The following is a 24,406-nucleotide window of genomic DNA, read 5'->3' as shown; positions in this document are numbered from 1 at the left end:
ATATATATATATATATATATATATATATATATATATAGTCAGTTTTCTATCTTCTGTGATCATTCAGTCTTTATCTTACTGTATACTTCCCTGAACTACAGGACTTGAACATGCAATTCTTATCTGAAAGATACAGTATACTTTTGATTTTTGTTTTTTTTAACTTCATCTACTTGCCATCTATGATCAAGTTGCCTTTTCAGATGTAGTATATCTGGGACTATATTACCAAATGTGTCCTTCTTTTCTAAGGTAGTAAGATGTGATTTGAGCGAGATTTGACTGATATTTCTAGTATGTCAAGCATGTAGAGACTCTCTCATTAGCTTGTCATAATTTAATGTTTATGTAGATAGTAACTATAAAGCGTCAGAATCTCATGTCTAAGCCTGAAGTTATTACAGCTTTTCACATTTGTTTCTCTCTCAGAATTTTCTCATCGATCATGAAGAATGGTTCCTAAATCTTACGTGCTTCATAATCACTGAATTTTCACAAAAGCTAATTTTCCAAGGACTCTTTCATTCTCTAATGTCTTTTATATCGGTTTTATTAATTTTCCAGTTTGCTTATTAGTAAATGTGGTTGCTATTCATTCTATATTGATTCATTCATCATGTTACACAGCTGCAGACAACAGCCTTGGTGATTCTCCTTCAGTCTTTCATTACACTAAGAGTAGCTTACCTCTCTGTTAAGATTAATGCTATACATAGAGCTTTTATCTTAAATCATCATCATTTTAATATAACTACTGCAAGCAACATTTCACTTTCCACTTTCCATGCTTGTATAAATCAGATGAGTCTGTTTGACCACATGTCTTTATGTTCCTTAAGCTGTTGATAATTAACTCCCTCAATTTTACTTCTTCAACTATCCTTCTCTCACCCCTTCCTTTTAATATGTATATCAATCACTTGTCTTCAGGCTTTCTTCGCTTGGCTTTCCTTTGCCTAGTTCTTTGTCTTTACATCAGTACTCTCCTTTCTGTCAGACAATCCATATCTTAGTGGAGAGTACCTGACACCTTACTTCCAATTATTATTATTAAAACAAGAATTAATTATTATTATTACTATTTCATTATTAGTTTCTGTTTTGTTTTTGAAGCATTTATAGTCTGTCAATTTTCAAAACATTTATAATCTGTCAGAAATAAGAAAATAGCTTTCAAAATTGATTTAGTATAGAATGTTATGATGATAAACTTTTGTCTGGATAAATGATAGATGGAAGGTGTCATTGTGGTTTAATTGGTGAAACGTTTAAAATTGCCAAAACGAAATTAGATTGTAATTTGTTGAGAATGTAATTTTCTTAACCATTTTAGGAATATCAATGGAAATATCTGTGTATTCTTCCCAACTTACTGATAGAAATCATGCACAAAATTATTTTTTTGTAAACCTACATATTAAATAAAACATTAAAACATTTTCTGATCATAATCTCTTGTTTTAAATGTTATCTAGTTTCAAGGCTTCTGCTCTGTGAAGCAGAGATTCTCTCTTCAACTTGATATTTTGATTCTACTTTAATTACTTAGAAATACTCAACAACCTTTAGACGAGATGTAAAAAAGAATGTGTTTTGGATTTTTAAAAAAAGTAGTTTGAGCTAATGGTGGTGAGTGCATGTAGTAGGAGTTGTAAATAAAAATTTCTAAGACATATCTGGCCATTGGAGTGATGTTTTGCAGTATCTGTTCTAGCTCTTTGCATTGTGACAGCAACATCTGCAATGACACAGATAGCAACTGTACCAGTCCAAGTCAGTAGCCTTTTCCTCAGATAAACACCACTGGTGTAGAGAGATGATACTTACAAGCATGGGCAACTGCTAGTCATCTTCAAAAACCATTGACTAACAGTGCTCCTATGCTTAATGACTTGATGACTATTGAGAGAAAGTGAGAATGTTAACCTATTTCTACAAATAATTAATATTTAACCCTTTAGCATTCAGATTATTCAGTCATGTGTAATGCTTAGTCATGTTCTGAATTAATCATGCATCATCTCAATGCCTTGAGATTTTGATGATGTGATTGTTTATTTTTAGAATGACTTTGTTGGGTGGTGTGAGAGGCTGGATCTGGTCAGTTTGAACATAAAACTGGTAGACTATATGCACCAGTTATGGTTGGTTTAAATGCTAAAAGGTTGACCTTTCCCTGAATATTTTTAAATACTACCAAAATTTCAAATTAGCATGGAAGTTTATAGTTCAGTAAGCATTTTTAGAACTTGTTGCATTCAATTCATTGTCTAGTCTGTACATATCCAGGGAGCTGTTAATAACAGCAAAACAGATTAGAAGAATTTATTATTGAGGAACTGCTTCAATTGTCATCATTTATTAAGCTGGAATGTAATTGTTGCTACAGATATTTGCTGGTGCATCATCATCATCATTTTTACATTAACTTTTCCCAATCTAGCATTGGTTGAACAAAACTTCTGATGCCAAACCTTACCTATTTCCAAGTAAGGTCACATGTCTTCACAACATCAAACTGTCAAACTGCTGCACTTTTTGTTTTAGGGGAACATAAACACATCATTGTTGCCCAGGTTCTGATAAACACACATACAAGCACAAAATATACACACAAGCACACCCACATGCACCACACACACTAGGCTTCTATTTTCTAATTTCTATTTGCCAAATCTTACTCATAAAATGTTAAGCAACTCAAGGTTACAGCTGAAGATGCTTGTCCAAAGTGCCATGCAGTTGGATTGAACCTGAAGCTACAGAGTCACAAAGTGAACCTTTAATCACAGTCATATTTGTAACTATATAGTGCATATCAATGTATTATTAGTAAGACAAGTGACAAGGTGACAGAATCATTAGCACCTTGGACAAAATGCTTTGTGGCATTTCTTCCAAGTCCTTACATGCTGAGCTCAATTCACACCAGGATCAACTTTGCTTTTCATCTTTTTGGAGTCAATAAAATAAAGTACCAGTGAAGTACTGAGGTCAGTGTAATCAACTTGCCCCCTTCCCTTAAGATTACTGCCCTTGTGTCAAATTTTGAAAGCATTATTAGTTGAAGAGACAGTGATTTTAGAATAGTGTCCACGTGTAATAACAAATATTCTTGAGTAAGCAAACACTATGCACTTAAAAAAGGCAGGTCATTAGTTAGGTATGGCTTTGTGGTAAAATTGCTTCCAAACCACATGGTTTCAGGTTCAGTCCCACTGGATAGCACCTTGGGCAAGTGTTTTCTACTTATAGCCTTCGGCCAACCAAGGCTTTGTGAGTGGATTTGGTAGATAGAAACTAATAGAAACTTGTCATATATATATATATGTGTGTGTTTGTGTTTGTCCCTCACCACCACTTGACAACCAGTACTGGTGTGTCTACATCCCCCATAACTTAGCAGTCCAGCAAAAGAGAACAACAGAATAAGAACCAGGCTTTTAAAAAAAAAGTCCTGAGGTCGATTCATTCAACTAAAAAGATTCTTTAGGACGGTACCTCTGCATGGCTGCAGTCTAATGGCTGAAACAAGTAAAAGATAAAAGATATTTCTAAGTGGTTTCAGTTTCACTCTGTATATGAGCAGAGAGTACGTACAGTATATCATGAACTAGAAAAGATTTATATTTCTTTGAAGACTTTTTTTGTGTTTGTTTTGTGAACAAGATGTTTGGAAATTAAATAAGACAGGTGCAGCAGATGTTGGACTTGAGACATTGGTACAGCTGAATTTTTCTAAGTTGCGCTGGTTGTTATATCATTTGTGTGCTGTATGATGTACATCATTGGTTTACAGTATTTTAATCTTAATTGTATGATTGAGAAATAGTTGATTTTGTGTGGAACTGTTTTAATTTAGACTAGGCTAGAGGTAGTTCATCAAGCAACTAGATATGATCCAGGGGTCCCTTACTCCAAATATATCATGCTTCCACTTAATTGAGGACTGTACTGTACACTCTGACATTCACTGATTTATCATATCATTCCTTCTGAGAACGAATAGCAAATTTGAATGAAATACGTTTATTTTACACAACGAAGTTGTTTCCAGAGCACAGTTTCAGAAAATGTCTTGATTGTATTTGAATTTATTTTCTCTTTGTATAGTTGACGATAAGGAGGCAGGAGTAAAAAAGTATAAGTATGCTGCAAAAGTGCTAGTCTGCAAATTTAAAGGACTGCAATAATAGAGTTGTCTACATGTTGGATGAAAGGTTTGTTAGCAGAGAATAAAAAGTAATTGTTTGTGTGTGTGGGGGTGTGTCATCATTTCATTTTTACATTAGCTTTTACTATACTGGTATCAGCTTGACAAATTTTATTGAGACAGTCAGATACCTTTCCTGTTGCAAAACTTCATTTATCTTGTAAGGTATTTTTTTTTATTTCCCTGGTATTTACACATTGTACCTCATGAAACTTTTGAGCTACAGGACATATTTTTTCACAAGTGATGTTAATAATACCACTGTTACTCACATGGTACCAGTATGAAGACTCAGAAACAATCACATATTTACATACACACACACACACACCTCCATACAGTTTCCCTCTACCAAGTTTCACCCACAAGACGTTAGTCATTTCAGTAATCTAGTTGCAAACACTTGCCCAGGGTGCCACATATTCAGATGGAATCCACATAGTTGCAAAGTTAACTTTGCAGCCTTCAGCTTTTACTATCTCAAAGGGTCAGCCTAATATTTATGTTATTATTTAAAATTTTATGTGATGTAGCTCAAAAGTCAATGTTCCAAAAGAGAATTAGTTCATGTTCTCTCATAACCTTATAAAATTCTTGTGATCTTAATACACACACACACACACACACACACATGTATGTAGTAATAATGATAGTAATATTTTCTTTATTAGCCACAAATGCTCGGAGAGCTAGAGAAAAATATGAAGTAATATTAAAGGCTCACAAAGACACCTAAGGTGAGATGGAGAAGTTATATAAAGACAAAGGGGCAACTGAAAGATGTTATATATTATTGGATGAATCAAAAATTTATAAAACACAAAAATTGACATTTTTTTTTTTTTTTTTTTTTTTTTTTAGAAAGCATGATAAAACAATAATTAAAACAAGATCTTTATATAAAATTTAAACCTCCACCTACATTAACTAGGGTACCCCACTTCCCTAACAATACCTGCTTCATCATATTATTGGAGACTGGTGATTCCAAAATCTTCTGTGATGAGTTTTTGTGTTATAGGCAAATGAGAGGACATGTCTTCTGGATCATTGAAATAAAATACTTCATGATGTCTGTCAAATTTGAACTATTTTTTTTAAAACAGCATTTTCCTGCTGCTTTAAATATGATGTCATTTCTTTCTCAATATCCTTCTATAGATGGTATAAATGTTTTATTAGAACTTTGTTATTTGTGCAAATGATTGTGAATTCATTTCATTCAGGTAAAATAAACTAGTTCCATCCTGCTCAGAGGTCTTTGGTTCTCCTTCATGAGAGTTTGTTCTTCCTCAGCAAAGAGTTTCTTTTCCATGGGGTTGTTCTCCACTTCACATTGTTTTTAGCTTGGGTGAGGACATTCATTGGCTCTTTTTCAATTCTTGTTTGTTTTGCTTTGTTTTATTTTTAATGTTTGTTTCCCCTCACCCCATCAGCCTCTGTTTGGTTCTCATCTTCATAAATGAATGGCTGGTGCTGCAATGAAGTGGTACTTCCTGATAGCTTCAGGTTTGTTCTTACAGTGGTTCACTCTCCTTTTCTTTGTTGTTTGTGGCTGAGGTCTCATGGCTCACTCCTGGTAATATCAACTTGCAAGTTGTGCCTGGTGTCACTCCAGGAATGACAACTTCCATGATTTGTTGGTTGTGTTTGTTCTTTGAGATTTTCTCTGCAGAAAGCTTTTAATTGAACTTTGGTACCAGATGTGTAACCAACTAACAGCCAGGCTGTATACTTTGGATGCTGAACTTTAAGGTCCTCTAATCAGCACCCTCTACAGGATGCAGTTCTGGTATTGTTTTGTGAATTTGCAGGGTCATGAGGTCATGTATATCCATGGTGATCCCACCCAACCAATATCATCAAATGATATATCAGCACTGACCACCTACCTTTATTCTGCTACAAAGATGACTGTTAGCCAAGGTGGTCATTATTGCTGTTCCTGACACTGTCCCTTGTGCTCCAACTTTCCAAATGCTGTGGAACCAGTAGAAATGAGTAAGTGTATTGCACATTATTTTGCCAAATGCTGTGGGACCAACAGATATGAGTAAGTGTATTGCACATTATTTTGCCTTGCATTTTCACGTCATACTTAGTCTTAAAGATGACATATATAGCACCATATTACCCTCCTCTTAACTTGTAAGATATTCTGCTTGAAATGTGTACCGGGTTGCCACTAATTCCTGTTTCAATGGCATTAAATAATCCATTGTGTGCTTGGCCATGCATAGAAGATTCTCACAATATGACCATTAGGGCATGGCTTAAGCATACAGGACTCAATAAGCCTAACCAACTTATAGAAATACCAACCCAATAACATGCTAAGAACAGGTGACAGTCAAGTTCCATGATCACTGCCTGTAGGCAAAGTATATGAAGAAGTGGCTGAATATTCCACTGTCTAGATCCATTGTCAAGATTGCAGAGCAAGACAGTTGGTGGTCTTGAATCTGAGTCTAAACCAGTCATCTGGTACTTTGTTTTTAACTGACATATAGACTAATTGGTAATCTGTTGTTTGAGACTAAACCAGATTAGTTCAGTACAATTACTGATGTCTAGGTGATCTGATTTGTAATCTTAAACTGAATTTAAGTTGATTTGTTACTTATTCATGATACTTAATTGAACTGAGGTTATGGATGTTGTACAATGTTCTTCACAGGAATATAACAGATTTGAACTCACTTCAATCATCCTACCTCTATTTGATCATTTTATAATGCGTGTGTGTACACATAAACACAATTACTGCCTGTTGACACAAACACACATGTGCATACACACCCCTTCACAATGCACACGCATACAGCAAACACATTTAGCACCCACACACACACACATCCTCATTCAGCATACACATATACAATTCAATATATACACACACACACACATGCCAATATGCAAAATGGATGTTAAATGATGGTGATTACAATGACACATGCACACACATACACACACACACACACACACACACACACACACATTCAGTACATACACATAGCATACAACATTACTCCCTCATTATCTCAGTTACAAAGTGACATTCAAGTTATTAATGTTTAGCCCTTGGTGAACATTGATTAAGCAAACCTATGATCAAACGCATTCCAGCTCTAACCATCTCATCTTTCTCCTATGTGTGAGAAATCTAAGACCATATTATCCGGAATGTTCCTTCTTAAGATTGTAGTGTTTAATTTTAGAAAGATTTTACTGTTGTTTCTGACTGGTCGACTGACCACATAGAGAGTTGTGGCTGCAAAACTCATAGTGTTCCTGATGATGTAGCTGTTGGTGTTGGTGGTATTGGTTGTGGTGGTGATAGTGTAGTGGAGATATTGAAATTAAGGTGCTGGTGGTTGAGTGCAATATCTTGATAATTCCAATGTCTTCTTAAATGCTTTATGGTATCTTGTCTCCTTGTTGCCTTTAGTTTGTTCCTATGTTCTCAGCCATGAAATTAACATGGAAAGAATATGTCTATTTTTTCCTGTTTTTGCCTAAGACTTTCTTTTCTCCTTTCTTTTTTTTTTTTTTTTAGATCATGTAGTTAAAAATCTTGTTTTGGAACCAAATAGTTTAGGAGTTTACTTCCACTATGTGGGCACTATTTGGTGTCTTCAACAATATCTGTGTATTAACCAATACCATACAGGTGAAATTTGGTAAATGGAAACTGTAAGAAGCCTGTTATATGTGTGTGAGTGAGCATGTGTTTGTTCATGACTTCCCTGTTGTCTTGACGTGTATAGACTAATTGTAAATGATAGTCATCATCATACAAACAGTGTCATTTCTTTGCAGTCTTCCATAAAAGTGTGTTTTGTTATTGAGCTGCCCATTGTTGAGGGGAAAAATTTTTACTGTAATCATTAACTAACTTGAAAACAACAGCTGAAATTTGGCAAAGGGATGGGCTTCCAGCTGTAGAAGAATCTGCCTCAACAAATTTCATCTAACCCATGCATGCATGGGAAAGTGGACATCATTATTATTATTATTATTATTATTATTATTATCAAGGCAGCAAGTTGGCAGAATTGTTAGCACACTGGATGAAATGCTTACCAGTATTTTGCCTGTTGCTATGTTCTGAGTTCATATTCTGCTGAGGTCGGCTTTGCCTTTCATCTTTTCAGGGTCGGTAAATTGAGTACCAGTGAAATTCTGGGGTCAATATAATCGACTAGTTCCCTCCCCCAAAATTTCAGGCCTTGTACCTATAATAGTAAGGATTATTATTATTATGTAAGGCAGCAAGCTGGCAGAATCATTAGCATACTGGACAAAATATTTAGTGGCATTTCATCCATCGCTACATCCTGAGTTCAAATTCCACCAAGTTTGACTTTACCTTTCAATAAAATAAGTATCAGTTGAACACTTGATATAATTGTCTTAACCCCTTCCTCAAAATTGTTGGTTCTGTGCCAAAGTTTGAAACCACTATCATCATTATTATCATTATTTGAGTTGGCAGAATTGTTAGTATGCCAGGCAAAATGCTTCTTCCATCTTCACATTATGAGTTCAAATTCCATCAAGGTCAACTTTACTTTTCATCCTTTTGGGGTCGATAAAATAAGTACCAGTTGAGTACTGGGCTTGATGTAATCAACTTACACCCTCCCCCAAAACTGCTGACCTTGTGGCAAAATTTGAAATCATTATTATTATAAAGAACATGACAAGCTGGCAGTATTGTTACCTTATGGGAGAAAATGCTCAACAGCATTTCATCCAGCTTTACATTTTGAGTTCAAATTCTGATAAAGTTGACTTTGCCTTTCATTTTTTCAGGGTCGATAAAATGAGTACCAGTTGAGCACTGAGGCTGATGTAACTGACTTTCCTCCTGCCCTGAACTTGCTGGTTTTGTGCCAAAATCTGAAACCATGCTAGCAGAATCATTACTGTGCCAGGCAAAATGCTTAGAAGCATTTTGTTCATCTTTACATTCTGAGTTTAAACTCCACTGAAGACAACTTTGTCTTTCATCATTTTGGGGTCAATAAAATGAGTACCACTTGAGTAATGGGGTCGATGTAATTGACCAGTCCTCTACCCCCAAATTTCAGGCCTTGTGCCTTTAGTAGAAAGGACTGTTGTTACTATTATTGAGAGAGCAGTGCATTCCATCAAAGTGACACTGGGATAAAAATATATGAAGCCGAGTATACCCATCATGACCACCCATCTGATAAGGGTACACCGGCACATGCATCACAACCATATGTGCATAACGTGGTGATCTCATATCAAGATAAACAGCACATGACCTTGCAGGTGGGGCCCAGTTAAAAAGGTCCCTGAATAAGGGTTGTTTAAGGGTGTTGAACAAAGTACCAATGTTTCCAGAGATGAATTATTGAAACCCCAAAAAATTCCTCTCAGCACATGGTTATGATCCTCCCCCACTACTTCTGCTCATGATCAGAGATGCACATATCAGCAGCTACTAAGGGATATGCTCAACTGGTTAAGATGAAGCAACTGACAAGCAAATCTGGTATTGAGCAGAATATTTGCTGTAGCTCATCTTTTATACCAAGACAAAACAATGTACATGATAACACTTCCAATCAGTTAAGATCAGAACCCATGAGAGCCAGTGTCTGGTATTGCATCAGGCCCACTATTATTATTATTATTATTATTATTATTATTATTATTATTATTATTATTATTGTCTTGTGCCTATAGTAGAAAGGATTATTATTATTATTATTATTATTAAAGCAGTGAGCTGGCAGAATTGTTAGCATGCTGGACGAAATGCTTAGCAGTATTTCGTCTGCCACTACATTCTGAGTTCAAATTCCGCTGTTGTCGACTTTGCTTTTCATCCTCTCGGGGTTGATTAAATAAGTTTCAGTTATGTACTAGGGTTGATGTAATCAACTTAATCCCTTCCCCCAAATTTGAGGCCTTGTGCTTCTAGTAGAAAGGATTATCATTATTAAGGTGACAAACTGACAGTATTTTTACCTTATGGAACAAAATGCTCAATGCCATTTCTTCTGGTTTTATGTTCCGAGTTCAAATTCTGCCATGGTTAACTTTGTTTTTCATCCTTTTGAGGTTGATGAAATGAGTAAGACTAGGGTCAGTTTAATTAACTAGACCTCTCTCCCAAAATTTCAGGTCTTGTGCCTATAGTAGAAAGGATTATTATTATTATTGTGATAATGATGATTGCTGCTTAATTTGATGATATTTAATGGTGTTGGTATTGTTACTGATATTCTTTATATATAAAGTGGGATAGAGGATGTGAGAGAGAGGGAGAGAGATACAGGGTGGGATGACTGATAAGGACAGCAAGAAAATGTATGTGAAACAGAGATGATGATGTGGAGGAGGAAATGGTTATGTGGAAGATACAAGTGGGAAGAGAAGGTAGGAAAGATGGGAATAGAAGATAGATAACCAAATGGAGAGAGGAGAATGGGGTGCATCGAATGTAAAATCAATTCTGTTTTCAAAGAATTTATGGAGATTGATAGTCTTTATCCTTCTTCCTGTTACTGCTTACTTTGATAAGTTCTGGAATATTTCTTTAGAAATTTAACCATTTTTTTTTTCTCACTGAAAGAAAAGAAAATACCTTTAAAAAATTAGATGCATTTTTCTTCCTTTCTTCAAATTTTTTGAAATTATTTTCTCAGTATTATCTGATTTGAAATAATTCAATAAATTCCTTGATTTCCAATAAATGATGTTTTCAGAATTTAAATTTCAAATATTTTACCGATTTTTCGCTTCTACCCAGTAACCCTACAACTCACTCCATTCTTTGATTTACTATTTTTGTTTTAATTGTATTTTCCTCCCTATTTATGAAGACAGCAGTTTAAAATTTTACTGTAAATACTTTGTGTAAGCGCAGTCATTGTTATGTGGTTAAGAAACTCACTTTGCAACCATGTGATTTTAAGTTTAGTCCTACTGCACAGTATCTTGGGAAAGTATTTTCTACTATAGCCCCAAGCTGACCAATGCCTTGTGGGTGAATTTGATAGATGGAAACTGTGGAAGTCTATCCTGTATATATGTGTGTGTGTAACATCTCTGCTTTTTGACAACCCATGTTGGTTTGTTTACACCTCCATAACTTAGCAGTTTGGCAAAAAAAAAAGACCAATAGAATAAGTAGCAAACTTTACAAGTAAGTACTGGGGTCAATTTGACTAAAATCCTTCAAGATAATACCCCAGCAAGACCGGTAATGTGGGACACTGCTTGCATGACAGTGACACTCATTTACAACCATCATATAATGTTAAGGAAAGAAGACAGTAACACACACATTGATACACATACACAACAGGCTTCTTTCACAAGGCTTTGGTTGGCCCAGGGTTATAGTAGGAGACATTTGCCGTAGGTATTATGTAGTGAGACTAAACCCAAAACCATGTGATTGAGAAGCAAACTTCTCACCACACAGCCACACCTTGCACCTATAACATTTTAGACATTTTCTTGTTGTTTCTTTCCTTCACTAACAAAAGGCCTTGCCTGAAATGTCAGGCGTAAACCACTCAACCAGTTCTTCATACAAACAAATTTCAGTTTGTGAACTTTATTTATCTGAGTTTCACTAATGTTGACCTCTCTGGTTACCTTGGCTTGTAGCCCCAACCAGCCTTCTAAACTTGGTCTTGGAGGTTAATGTTGTTAATAGTGAATTTAATTTTTAGTCTTGAAATGGAGCACTAAAGAAAATGTTTCAGGGTTAGGGTTTTATTCTTTCATTCTTTTACTTGTTTCAGTCATTTGACTGTGGCCATGCTGGAGCACTGCCTTAAAGGGTTTTAGTCACAGAAATCAACTTCAGGGCTTATTCTTTGTAAGCCTAGTATTTATTCTATCGGTCTTTTGCTGAAGTTATGGGGATATAAACATGCTAGCATTGGTTGTCAAGTGATGGCTGGGTGGCAAACACACACATAAATACATACATACGTATATATATATATATATATATATATATATATATATATATATATATATACACACACACACACACACACACACAATGAGCTTCTTTTAGTTCCTGTCTACCAAATCCACTCACAAGGCTTTGGCCAGCCTGAGGTTATAGTAGAAAACACTTGTCCAAGGTGCCACCCAGTGAGACTGAACCTGTAACTCTGTGGTTGGGCAGCAAACTTCTTACTACACAGCCATGCCTGTGCATATACTGAATTGACAGTCTATACAAGAATGTGCAGGTTATTGTTTTATCTCTCTTGAAAGACCATATATAAAATCAGCTTTAATTTTGGGTAGTTTGTGTTGCTATAAACAATTCTATATATGCTACCTAATTATACCTGAATCTAAAACTATTCATCATCATTTGAACTCAAGTTCTTTCATGCTGGTAGAGCTTATTTATTCACTTAAAATTTTTTCTCAAATATGAGGTATGTCATCTTAATCTCTAAACTCACCACACTTCACTATGTCTTCATATATTTAGTTCTGTGAGACAGTGTTTATAGTAGATATTGTGGTTATTATTTTAATTATATTTTAATATCATTCTGTTTTCATATTGAAGAATGATGCACTTAACAATGTAAAGAAAACAAAATAACTTATTTGGTCTGGGCAGTCTTATTTACAACAGAATTATTTTTCTTTTACATTTTACAAATAAGAATAGGGGAATACATTTAAGAAAGGAGCTTAAGATTGGTGTTGTATTAAATATTTTACTACACCCTTAAGAAAAATAAATATTATTTTGAAAACAACTAATAATATTGGCGGTTGAAAAATTTTTAACTCTAACTATTGTCTGAGTTTTCTTTTCATTTTTTGCTCTTTTCACTCTCTTTAGATCACTTTGCAATTTGTTTTAGAAATTTGACGTAGCTGTAAATAGTTCTGGAAGAAACACAGATTTTCACTAGATAATAAGTGAGTTTTTATTAATTTCTGTTCTTCTTTTGTAGGCGAAATTCGCGAGGATATGTGTGGTTTTGAAGAAATCACACAAGCTCCAGATCCTGTTGAATCACGTCCGTTTGACCAAAGTTTGGTCAATATTACCTACCCTAACACACTAGACAAAGGCATGGCACTATATGAAAGAGTTGTGATAGGAGGTGAGTTCACTTTTGATTATAGCCATTGCAAAACATTTCGATTTCCCAGCTGGCTTCTTAAACCACTCTGCTGACCTCTCCAAACCACTCTGCTGACCTCTCCAAACCACTCTGCTGACCTCTCCAAACCACTCTGCTTACCTCTCTAAACCACTCTGCTTACCTCTCTAAACCACTCTGCTGACCTCTCTAAACCACTCAGCTAATTAAACCACTCAACTGACCTCTCTCAGCTAATTAGCTGAACTCTCTAAGTCACTCAGTTAATCATTAAGCCACTCAGCAAATTTCCTTAAGGCACTCAGCTGACCCCCACTAGGTTATGCAGCTAATTTAAGCCAGTCATTTGCCATCTTTAAATCAGTTTGGTGACTTGCCTGAATCTTTCAGCTGATCCATATTGTTGCCAATCCCTTCATGCAATGACTTTCCTCAAATGATCCACACTTGCTTCAGTTATTACTATATAAGTTACAATAACTGACTCTTTTCTTCAAGACACTGACTCCATTTCTAAGTTTTTGTTAAACTATCTTATTTATCTCAATATCATTACATGCTTTAATGTTCTGTAGTTTTGAGGAAGAATTTTCTTTTTTTCTTTTCCTTTTTATTTTGTATAAAATCTAGAGCCATTAATCATTCTGTACTAATCTAAACTGTCAGCTTTTATACATTTTACTACTTCAATATGACACCCATAGACTTTGGTATTCTGCTTTGAAATTATTCATTGAGGAAAATTCCTAGCACATTCAGTTCCATACCAAAGAGAATAGAAAATATTAAAATGAAGCTAGCTTGTATGAATTATTAGGTAGGTTACAAATAGTTGCCAACATATAAAGTTTGCAAAACTCTTGATATGTAGAATAATGGTTTTACTAAAAATCTATCCAAAGTGATTTTGAATTAAAATATTCATACCTTCATCTCTTTTTCGGTATTCGTTGTTGTGTCTCTGATTGATGAGATCTATGGTAAGTAGATCTTCATTCAAACACTTAGGTGTGATCGAGTGCTCGTGATATACCACACCTAGTTAGGGATTATACTGCCTTCTTTGACATACAGTAATTTATTGTATAGGGTGCAGAGTGCCCTCTCTGAATGGCTACTGTGAAAGTGAAGAAGTGAACAAGATAAATTTGGTTCAAGCATCTTGTTTCTATGCACTGTCCCACTTTTCTGTGTTTTTATGCCCGTGTCAAACTTGATTGAAGATATTCCATAACATCTTTCTTTCTGATATAATATCTTTAGACTACTTTATACCATGTATTCTTCCTTTTTTTTTTTTTAGAGAGAGAGACAGATAGACAGTAATGTATCATTTGAAGGAGATTTGGCTGCTGTTTCTAGCAGGTTAAAGCCTCTAGGAACTCCTTCATACTGTCATTGGTAGTATGCATTAGCATTCCAACATGGTGTTTATAGCTAAAGAAGCTACTGATGCCACTGCTATTTTTGTTTTTATAATTGTCTGGAGTTAATGATAGAGAGAACATTTTAGAATGTAAATAAAATTTACAAATATAAATAAGTTTGTATCTCATAGCAGGGTGAATTTTATATACCACGGCAAATTGTGAATTTCATTTGCTGATATTTGCTAATGCAGACCATTACTAATATCTTCTGACTTTTATTTAGTATTTTTAGAAAGGTGATGTAGTAGCATTCTGGAGTGTAGAGATATCTTTGTGGTTTTGGTGATGATTGTGTATATGCTGGTAAGGATTGTGATGGTTGGTGTTTGCATAGCAATAAATTGTGTCCTTCACATGTTTAGGTAGCCTTTCATTTAAGTAACTTTGCTTCATTATATAAATGGTATGTCCTATGATGTAGTTTCATTCTGCCCTATGACTTAGTTACACCCTATGACATACCTTCATCATACCCTATGATATAAAACTATTTTGCCCTAATGACACAGCTTTACCTTGCCCTCTAATGTAGCTTTACTCTGCCTTATGATGTATCTGCACAATGACATACCTCAATTCATCTTATGATGTACCTCAATGCCATCCTATAACCTACCTACATTCATTTTCCCTCCACTCCATTTTTTTCCCATTCAAATTTTCTTGATATCTTTCAGTCTACACCTAGTCTAGGCATGACATACACATTAGACATATCTGATGTACACTGTATTCATATAATGTACACATGCACATTACATATGTCATGTATACATTACACACTTTATGAATCCATGGCTCATCAATGCATGCTCATTACACATCTGATGCACAACAGATGTTAAAAGCGCAACACATCATTTACAGCCCTTCCATTCATATATTGTTTTCATAGTCATATACACTCAGATGCCATAGCACACATTTAAAGCCAGCTTCCACTTGTCAGTATTACACAGAACATCAGAAATTTCAAAGCAGTCTGATTGTGTTTAAAACAAAAATTACTACTTTATATTGCAGCTTGATGTTGTTTATATCTTTTTTAATGTTAAGACTGACAGTATTTATGTTCTGTCTAGTGATGATGACTAATTCTGATACTTCAGCTATAATTAGTTTGTTATATTTTTTCTGTACATAGAGGTAGTATAATGACATTATTTAGTTTAAAGATGTGTATATTGATGATTAAACATGATTTCCATTTATTTTGTCATGAATCAAACTATGTATGATGAATTTTAAAAAAGCCTTTTAGCTTTTAAATTATCTAAGTTTAAACTTGAAAATTTTAATTATAATTCAATTATTTATTGACAGTATTAATAAAGTCACAAAAATTAATGCTACTCCATTTAAAAACATTGAAAAATTTGTTTAATTTTATAAGACTAACTTTTAGCTATTTAATTATATCACCTTGGTATGTGTTGTGTTGGGTAAACAAAGGAACATGATAGAAAATTGTCCAAACTGCAAAAGCTGAAATGGACTTTCGGGCACAAAGCTACTACAGATGAATACTCAATAACTGCTTCTTGCCATACCTTGAACACTTTCATTGAAACTGGTGACTATTCTGATCATCTTTGATTAAGATAGCCCATGAAAACCTACTGAAAAGGATGGACCAGTGCATTCATCATGTGTCAATGAAGGAGAGGAAAATGACTGCCATTGACATTTTGAATGAATTTAACCTTTTGATACCAATCTGCCTAAGACTACGTCTAGTTCTATGATACAAACTTCAGGTTTTAAAGTAGTCTAAATTAAAACCTTCCTTCAAAATTTCATGCCAATTTATGTTCCAAACACCAGTTTTATTACTATAAGGTTATTTTACTAAATTCTTCATTGTTCTCAAAGTTAATTAGAATGAAGTTGTATTTTAACAGAATTCAATAATAAAAGATTAGTCAAGCAGACTGATGTTATTGGCATGAAAATTTACTAATTTGGGCTTGTATGACATTGCATATAAACAATTTGTACATTTGTCTGAATATATAACATGCTTCCATTCCATTTAGTGAGAAGCAGAGAATTTTGGCCAGACTACATAAGTCTAACAGTTCAAGTATAGTGATTGTAACTATGTCTTGAAAAGAATCATTCACATACATCAAGTCTGTCATCATGAACAAGAACAGTCTATCTGGAGTTCTTAGAGATATCATATGCCAAGAGTCATTTGAGCTAGTCATGGATTTTTCAACATGACAACAACCTAAAGCATACAAGTGGAATAATCAAGGAATGCTACAAAAATAAAACATGAGTGCAGCAGTGTCCTACAAAATCCCCAAATTTAAATTTGATGGGAAACTTATATGAGCTGGATATTAGTTGTCAACAAAGCAAATCAGATATTGAGTGATTTCTATAATTATATAGCCATAAAATGTAAAGAAATTTGTGATAATGAGCCTTTCAACTTAAAGATTTAATACCTTGTAGTTGTGTGGCCATTTTGTGAAATTTTGGATATTAATACCATACGATTTTATTCTTCTTCATCAATCTGGTTGAAAAAAATTATATTTTTTAACTGTTCTTAAATTGACATCCATTGGGTGGCGGTACAATATTAATACTCTCAATAATTGTGTTAATTCAAATGTTTTTCAATTTTCTTATCACCATAAAGAAATTATCAAGCTAGTACATGCTCATCTAATTAACAGGCATGCTATCTTGAAGTTTAGTGACAAGTCTCCTCAAATCTCAAGAATCTGTATTGTGCCAAGTGCACCATTTATCAAAGAAATAATTATTGTCTTAGTCTTTCACAGGCTCTTCAGCTCTCTGGCTAGATCCTGATATTTCTCAATTTTTTCAATTACTTTAGTATCGACTCTGTTATCATAGGGAACTGCTAAGTTTATGATCTTACCTGTTTATGTTTTGTACTCTATAATCTTATCTGGTCTTCTTGCATAGTAGTATGGTTGGTCTTTATGAGGAAGTCCCATAAGAACCTGTAATTCTCATTCTCTGTCACCACGTCTGGTTCAAGTTCACACTCTTTCTCCTGTTATTTCAAAGCTACACACTTTGCTAACATCCAAAGCACACTTATACCTACACAATCATGCCTGCACTTATACTTTTTTTTGAGCTAGCTTACTGTGCTCACTCCAAAGATGATTGATACTTTTGTTTCCTTTCCTGCAGATTCTACATTTGTTGTCTTCAGTACACAAGTCAAAATGCTAAGCAACATTTCACCTGTCTTTGCTTTGCCTTCCATCCTTTCAGGGTCAATAAATTAAGTACCAGTGAAACACTAGGGTCGATGTAATCAACCAGTCCCTTCCCCAAAAATTTCAGGCCTTGTGCCTTTAGTAAAAAGGATTACTATCATTATTATTATTATTATTATTATTATTATTATTATTATTACTTGAGATTGACTTTGCCTTTCATCTTTCAGAGTAACTAAAGTAAATATCATTGGTACATTGGGGTGGATGTAATCCCCTAAAAATGGTTGGCCTCGTACCTTATTTACAGTTGTCAAAGTGTTGGCCAAAATGCAATGTAATAAACATACCCTCTCTTCTGAAAGTTATGGCCTTGAGTGAAATTTTGAAACCAAGGTGGTGACCAGGCAAAATGTTCAGCATCATTTCATGTCTCTATGTTCTGAGTTCAAATTCTACCAAGGTTTACTTTGCCTTTCATCTTTTTGGGGTCAATAAAATAAGTACCAGTTAAGCACTGGAGTTGATGTAATCGACTAACACCCGCCCCAAAAATTTTAAGTCTTGTGCCTACAGTAGAAAGGATTACTATTATTATGGCAGTGAACTGCCAGAATTGTTAGCATAGCAGACAAAATGCTTAGTGGTAGGTGGTCAGACTTTGGGATTGATGCAATCAATTTCATCCTCACCTCAAAAATTTACTGGCTAAAAATTTGAAATTATTATCATTATTATTATTATTATTATTATTATTATTATTATTATTAAGCAAAACTAAAGGACTTGTGCCTTTAGTGGAAAAGATTATTAAGCAGAACCCAATATTAATCCAAATCAGGAATAATAATAATAATAATAATAATAATAATAATAATAATAATAATGATTTCAATTTTTGGCACAAAGCCAGCAATTTCAGGGGAGAGGATAAGTCAATTGCATCAACCTCAGTGCTTACTTTATCAACCCTGAAAGGTAAAGTCGACCACAGTGGAATTTGAACACAGGACACAAAGATAGACAAAATGGCACTAAGCATTTTGCCAGCTCACTGCCTTAATAATAATAATAATAATAATAATAATAATAATCCTTTCTACTATAGGCACAAGGCCTGAAATGTTTTGGAGGGAGGGGGCTAGTTGATTACATCGACCCCAGTGCTCAACTGGTACTTCATCAACCCCAAAAGGATGAAAGGCAGAATTTGAACTCAGAATAAGACAGACAAAATGCTGCTAACTATTTTGCCTGGCATGCTAACGATTCTGCCAAAAAATGGACAAAATGCTGTGGAGCATGTCTATACATCCTGCTGCAGTCAACTCTTTCAGGATTGATAACAATAAAATACTAGCCAGATACTAGAATTTTTTTTTACTCGACTAACACTTTCTTCCAAAATTTCAGGCATTTGGATTTATTCTTTTAGGTTCCATAAAGTACCAGTCAAGTATAGAGATCAATGTAATTGACTAACCTTCCTTCCCTTTAAAATTAGCCTTGTGCCTAAATTGTTTTTTAAAATTATTATTCACCTTCTCTATAGATAGCTCAGTATGCCAATGCTAATGATGTGTGGGCTTGCTCTAAGGCTGCAGTATCCACAGAAATTTCTGAATGGTAAGCAAGTATAGTTAACCTTTGTTGGCAAATTTTCTCACAGCTGATCTCTTTTGACATAACTCCAACCCTGGTTCAAACAAAAACCAAAAACTTGTTGAAATGTTGTCAGCTGCTTACAGCCTTCTACTAATCAGGTCATGCAGTCAGTGAAACTTCCATATTAGCATTCTGTTGAGGACTTGTGGTGTAGGAGAGTCGACTGTGTTTTGGGAGAAACTCTGGGCATTTCTTCTGACTCTTTATATTCTGTGTTTAAATCACATAAACATCAACTTTGCCTTTTACCCTTTGAGGGTCAATAAACTAAAGTACCAGTTAAGTCCTGGGGTTAGTGTCATCAACTAATCCCCACCCTCAAAATTGTTGGCCTTGTACCTAAAATTTGTAACTTATTATAGAGGCTTTAAATTCCAGAATCAGTAGATTACTGTACAAAATATCGTGTTCTTATTTGCTTATATCCTGCTGGAGTCAGCTTTGCCTTTCATCTTTTTAGAGTTGATAAAATATTTTCAGTTCTAGATTGAATATTGATTTAATCCCCATAAATATGTGGTTTAGTGACCAAGTTAGAAATCATCATCATCATTATTATTATTGAATATGCAGTGATTTTGTTGAATCAGTTCTGTGATTCACAAAATACCTTGTGCTATTCAATTATGTTACTTTACATTCTGAGTTCAAATCCTGCTTAAGTTGTCTTTGCTTTTCATCCTTCTGCAAACTAAAGTTTCATTTTTTACAGCAGCCTCAGTTGAATTAGTTTTAATGCAAAAAAAAAAAAAGAAAAGGTGAAATCACTTCAATTGATAAAAAAATAACTGCTTCCCCAAGTGCAATATTTTAACCAGTAAATGTTTTGACATGAATGGCACAACATAAAGTAACCATCTTTCATACATTGTCACAATATAATTTACACAAATAATGAATTCTAAAACAAAAGAAAGAAGGCAGTAATATAAAATGTTCCGAAGCCACAGCCTAACTTAAAATGTTTTAACTCCTCATCACATGCCATGTTGTATATGGCACATATTGATTTTTACATTATTTAGTGTATTGCAATTCCTTCATTACAAGAAATGATATTTAAAAGTTTAAAACAACAAATCATTTCTCTATTCTTGTATGATCATGATTTCAATTTTTTTTTATTCACTTTGGTTTATAAGACAAAAAAAAATTGTGTAATCTAGTGTGCCTTCAAAAAATGTATTGACCTCTGTAGAATTGTTTGAGATTGTTAATATATCTAATATAGAGGAACATAAATACTATTAAAAATAATTTTGTACTGTAACATCAATTCAATGGCAATATTATTTTCGTAATTTTTGCAAGCAAGAGAGACAACCCTCTACATACTTCAATTTCCTTAAAACTCTTTAATGAAGCATAGACTTTGCCAAATAGCCATTTTAGTAATGAATGCATCATTTAATAGTTGTAGAATAGAGTGTATAATGGTGCTTGTTGTGGATTAGTAATATATGGCAGTCTGTCGGCTATGATAAGGGTTTCAGTTGATCCGATCAACAGAACAGCCTACTCATGAAATTAACAGACAAGTAGCTTAGCACTCTAGAGACATGTGCACCCTTCATGTAGTTTTCAGTATGACACAGGATGTGACAATGCTGACCCTTTCAAATACAGGTGCAACTCACTTTTGCCAGCTGAGTGGGCTGGAACAACATGAAATAAAGTGTCTTGCTCAGCAATTCAGTGTTACACCAGGTATTGAACTCACAATGAAGGTCATATGCCAAATACCCTAACCACTAAGTGATGTGCCTTCACAGATTAATATATAATGGTATATTGTAATAAGTAGTATATATTAGTTTATTGGTGTATGGAGGTGGTATCAAAAAGTTCCCAGACTAGTTATTTTTAATAAACAATAATTTTTTACCTGAAGTTTTAACTTCATCTCCTTCAAAATAGTCACCTTGTGCAGCAATACACCAGTCACAGCATTCTTGCCACTTTTGGAACCTGGCCTGGAAGTTGTTTTCCATAAGCAAGCCAAGGACCTTCTGCAATTCGCTCTGGCTCTCAGCAACAGTGTTAAAACAGTGACCTTTGAGCTGCATTTTCATCTTGGGGAAGAGATAGAAGTCTGCAGGTGCTAAATCTGGCAAATAGGGTGGGTGCGGAAGTGATACCATGTTGTTTTAGGCAAGAAACTCATGAGTGAGGAGAGCTTGGTGACAGGGTACATCGTCGTAGTGAAGAATCCAATTTTTCACACTCCACAGATCCAGTCTCTTTTGCCAAATATCTTCCCTCAAATGCTTCAAAACTTCATTGATTGTCCTCCAATGATCTTCATGTTCAAGATGATGAATTTTCTTCACATTTCCAGAGATGATGCTCATGGCAGATCTTTCAGATCACTCATCATATCCTAGGGACATTTTTTCTGCTTTTGAAGTGCCAATGCCACTTGAAACATTGTGTATGCCCTATTGCCTCATCATCATAAGCTTGACGAAGCATGCTCAATGTCTCTGTAGCAAACTTCCCAAGTTTAACTCAAAATTTCATGTTGGCTCTTTGTTCCAATTTCTTATCCATGACAAAAATCACAAACTACAGCATACATGTGATCACAAAAACACAAATTTCGCAACTTATAAAGTAAACGTAGCGATGTCACTCGGCAGGCACACTGCTTCATGAAGGTCACTGCTGCCTCTCACTGTGCACGCAACCATGTGCTGTCATCTGTTGGTGCACTAGAAAACTAGTCCAGGAATTTTTTGATACCACTTCATATAATGGGCTATTGTAGTTCATTAGTGGTGTATAATAATGTATTATGATACACTATTAGTGTTTAATAGGGTAGAGTTCATTAGCAGTGTGTTATGGTAACAGTGATGTTGTTATTGCGTTGATTACAAATCTATCAATTATCTCCCCATACCTTTCCAAGAATAGCTTCGTCTTTACCAATTCCTGACTGAGAATGACCAACATGTCTTTTACCTTAGTTTCTATCATTCTGAACAAAACTAGAACTCCTCCTGTTTAATCTTAGTCTAAAGACTGGCAGCTGATGTTTTGCAAACCCTCCAACATTTCCTGTTTAGTTCTTACTCCTTTTTCCACCACCATGCATTCTAAATCTTCTTGATTTCCAAGATATCCCATACAGTTATAAGAACATCATGTGTGTAAGTCAATACTTTCTCACTAAGTCCTGGTTTAAAATAGATACTTTTCAGTACAAATAATTTCTGTTGTAAAAGCTCAAACCAGAGTTTACTAAACCAATGAGCAGGGAATGCTTTAACAGAACAAATGCATACTCCCAGACAGTTCTGACTGGTAAGCATTAAACCTGACCACTGATCAGATGCTGCTACATAATGATGTATAGTCACAAGTAGAATGTAGATGTTTTTACAGTTTATTTCAAATAATATCAGCTTCTTATTTTGCTTCCAAGTTACTAAGAATTCAACATTATTGGAGAACTTCAGGCTACTTCCATTGATAAATTCATTTGTAGGTCAATGGTTAGTTAAAAGCCATGTGATGACCTATATTGCTGTGTGCCAATGTAACTGAGTCTATAATATCAGAATAGAAGAGAAAACTGATGCTTAATTCTTCATTTAAAACTTTATGGATTTTCTAGAAAATAATGCTTGCTTTTATGTGTTGCAATTGATGGAGAAACTGATACATAAAAAATATTCCTAAAAATATTTGATTCTCTTGTGTGATTTCCTATTAATTACCATCTTATTGTTCCTTTGACATTAAGAATTCAGTTTATAATTGTTACCTTTTTTGTTTTTGTTCTTTTTTCAGTGGTTTTATCTCTGTTTCTATTGATCTTGATAATTGTATTGTACATAATCTGCTACCATACAAGACAGAAAGGAGACTATGAAACTAAAGAAGCTAAAGGTGCTGACTTGGCTGATAATCCAGATATGGCCATTATGTATAATCAAGAAGGTTTACCAATTCCCAAACGGCAAGAGTGGTTTGTTTAAAATTTCACAAGATTTCACACAAATCTGCATTGGGTTGCGGAACAGTTTAGGAATAACAGTGAAATGGGATTTAACACCGCCTTTCATCACATGTCTTTGATGTGATATATCATATGAAACAGGCATTTATACATTTCATAGACATCATGAATATACACTACTCGCATACAAACACAGCTGCTCACATACACACTTACATAGGTATGCATCTGCATACTATCAAGTATGCATGTGTGCACTCATGCATAAAGAAGCATACATGTATGTTTGAATATACAAATTATAAGAACTAGAAATAATAAATATTGTCTTAATGAAATCTAACAAAGAAGCCTCCCTCTTCATGTTCTGCTGATCTATTTTATATCAGGAACTTGCAAAATATCTCCTTTAACAACAGAAGAAAATGAAAAAAAAGAAAAAAAAGCTAAAAAGAAAATATTTTTTTTAGTTCCAAAGTTAATGCTTAATTGGTTTAAGAACTAATCTTTGAGATTATCTAATAAATTCCCACATTATTTTACACTGCCGTGCCAATTCCATGAATTTTTAGTTTTCTTTTCTTATAAACAAATTTCTTTTCACAATTTTTTACTTTGTTAATCTATGAGGAATTCTTTGATTCTATCATAATATCTGTAGATATCCCTTTTATTTTAGTGTTTAATTAGTTAGGATGAACGAACACCACAGTTGATGTAAGGTAGTGGCATTCTATAAATAAATATTTACAGGCATATTTTCATTTATATATATATATATATATATATAT

At 34.3% G+C, this 24,406-nt stretch overlaps 1 protein-coding gene across 1 annotated transcript in view; it reads left to right on the top strand.

The window, feature by feature from the left end:
* Nucleotides 1-24,157, top strand: part of LOC106877699 (neurexin-4) — a 424,377-nt gene extending 400,220 nt beyond the window's left edge. The window contains exons 24-25 of the mRNA XM_052966322.1: nucleotides 13,195-13,347; nucleotides 23,447-24,157. Of these exons, the coding sequence (XP_052822282.1) occupies nucleotides 13,195-13,347; nucleotides 23,447-23,634 (341 nt within the window). The 3' untranslated portion in view covers nucleotides 23,635-24,157. The remainder of the gene's footprint in view (nucleotides 1-13,194; nucleotides 13,348-23,446) is intronic.
* The last annotated feature ends 249 nt before the right edge of the window (nucleotides 24,158-24,406 follow it).

Source organism: Octopus bimaculoides, chromosome 3, assembly GCF_001194135.2.
Source record: "Octopus bimaculoides isolate UCB-OBI-ISO-001 chromosome 3, ASM119413v2, whole genome shotgun sequence".
NCBI classification, from domain to species: domain Eukaryota; kingdom Metazoa; phylum Mollusca; class Cephalopoda; order Octopoda; family Octopodidae; genus Octopus; species Octopus bimaculoides.
This window is presented reverse-complemented; position numbering and strand designations above follow the sequence as displayed.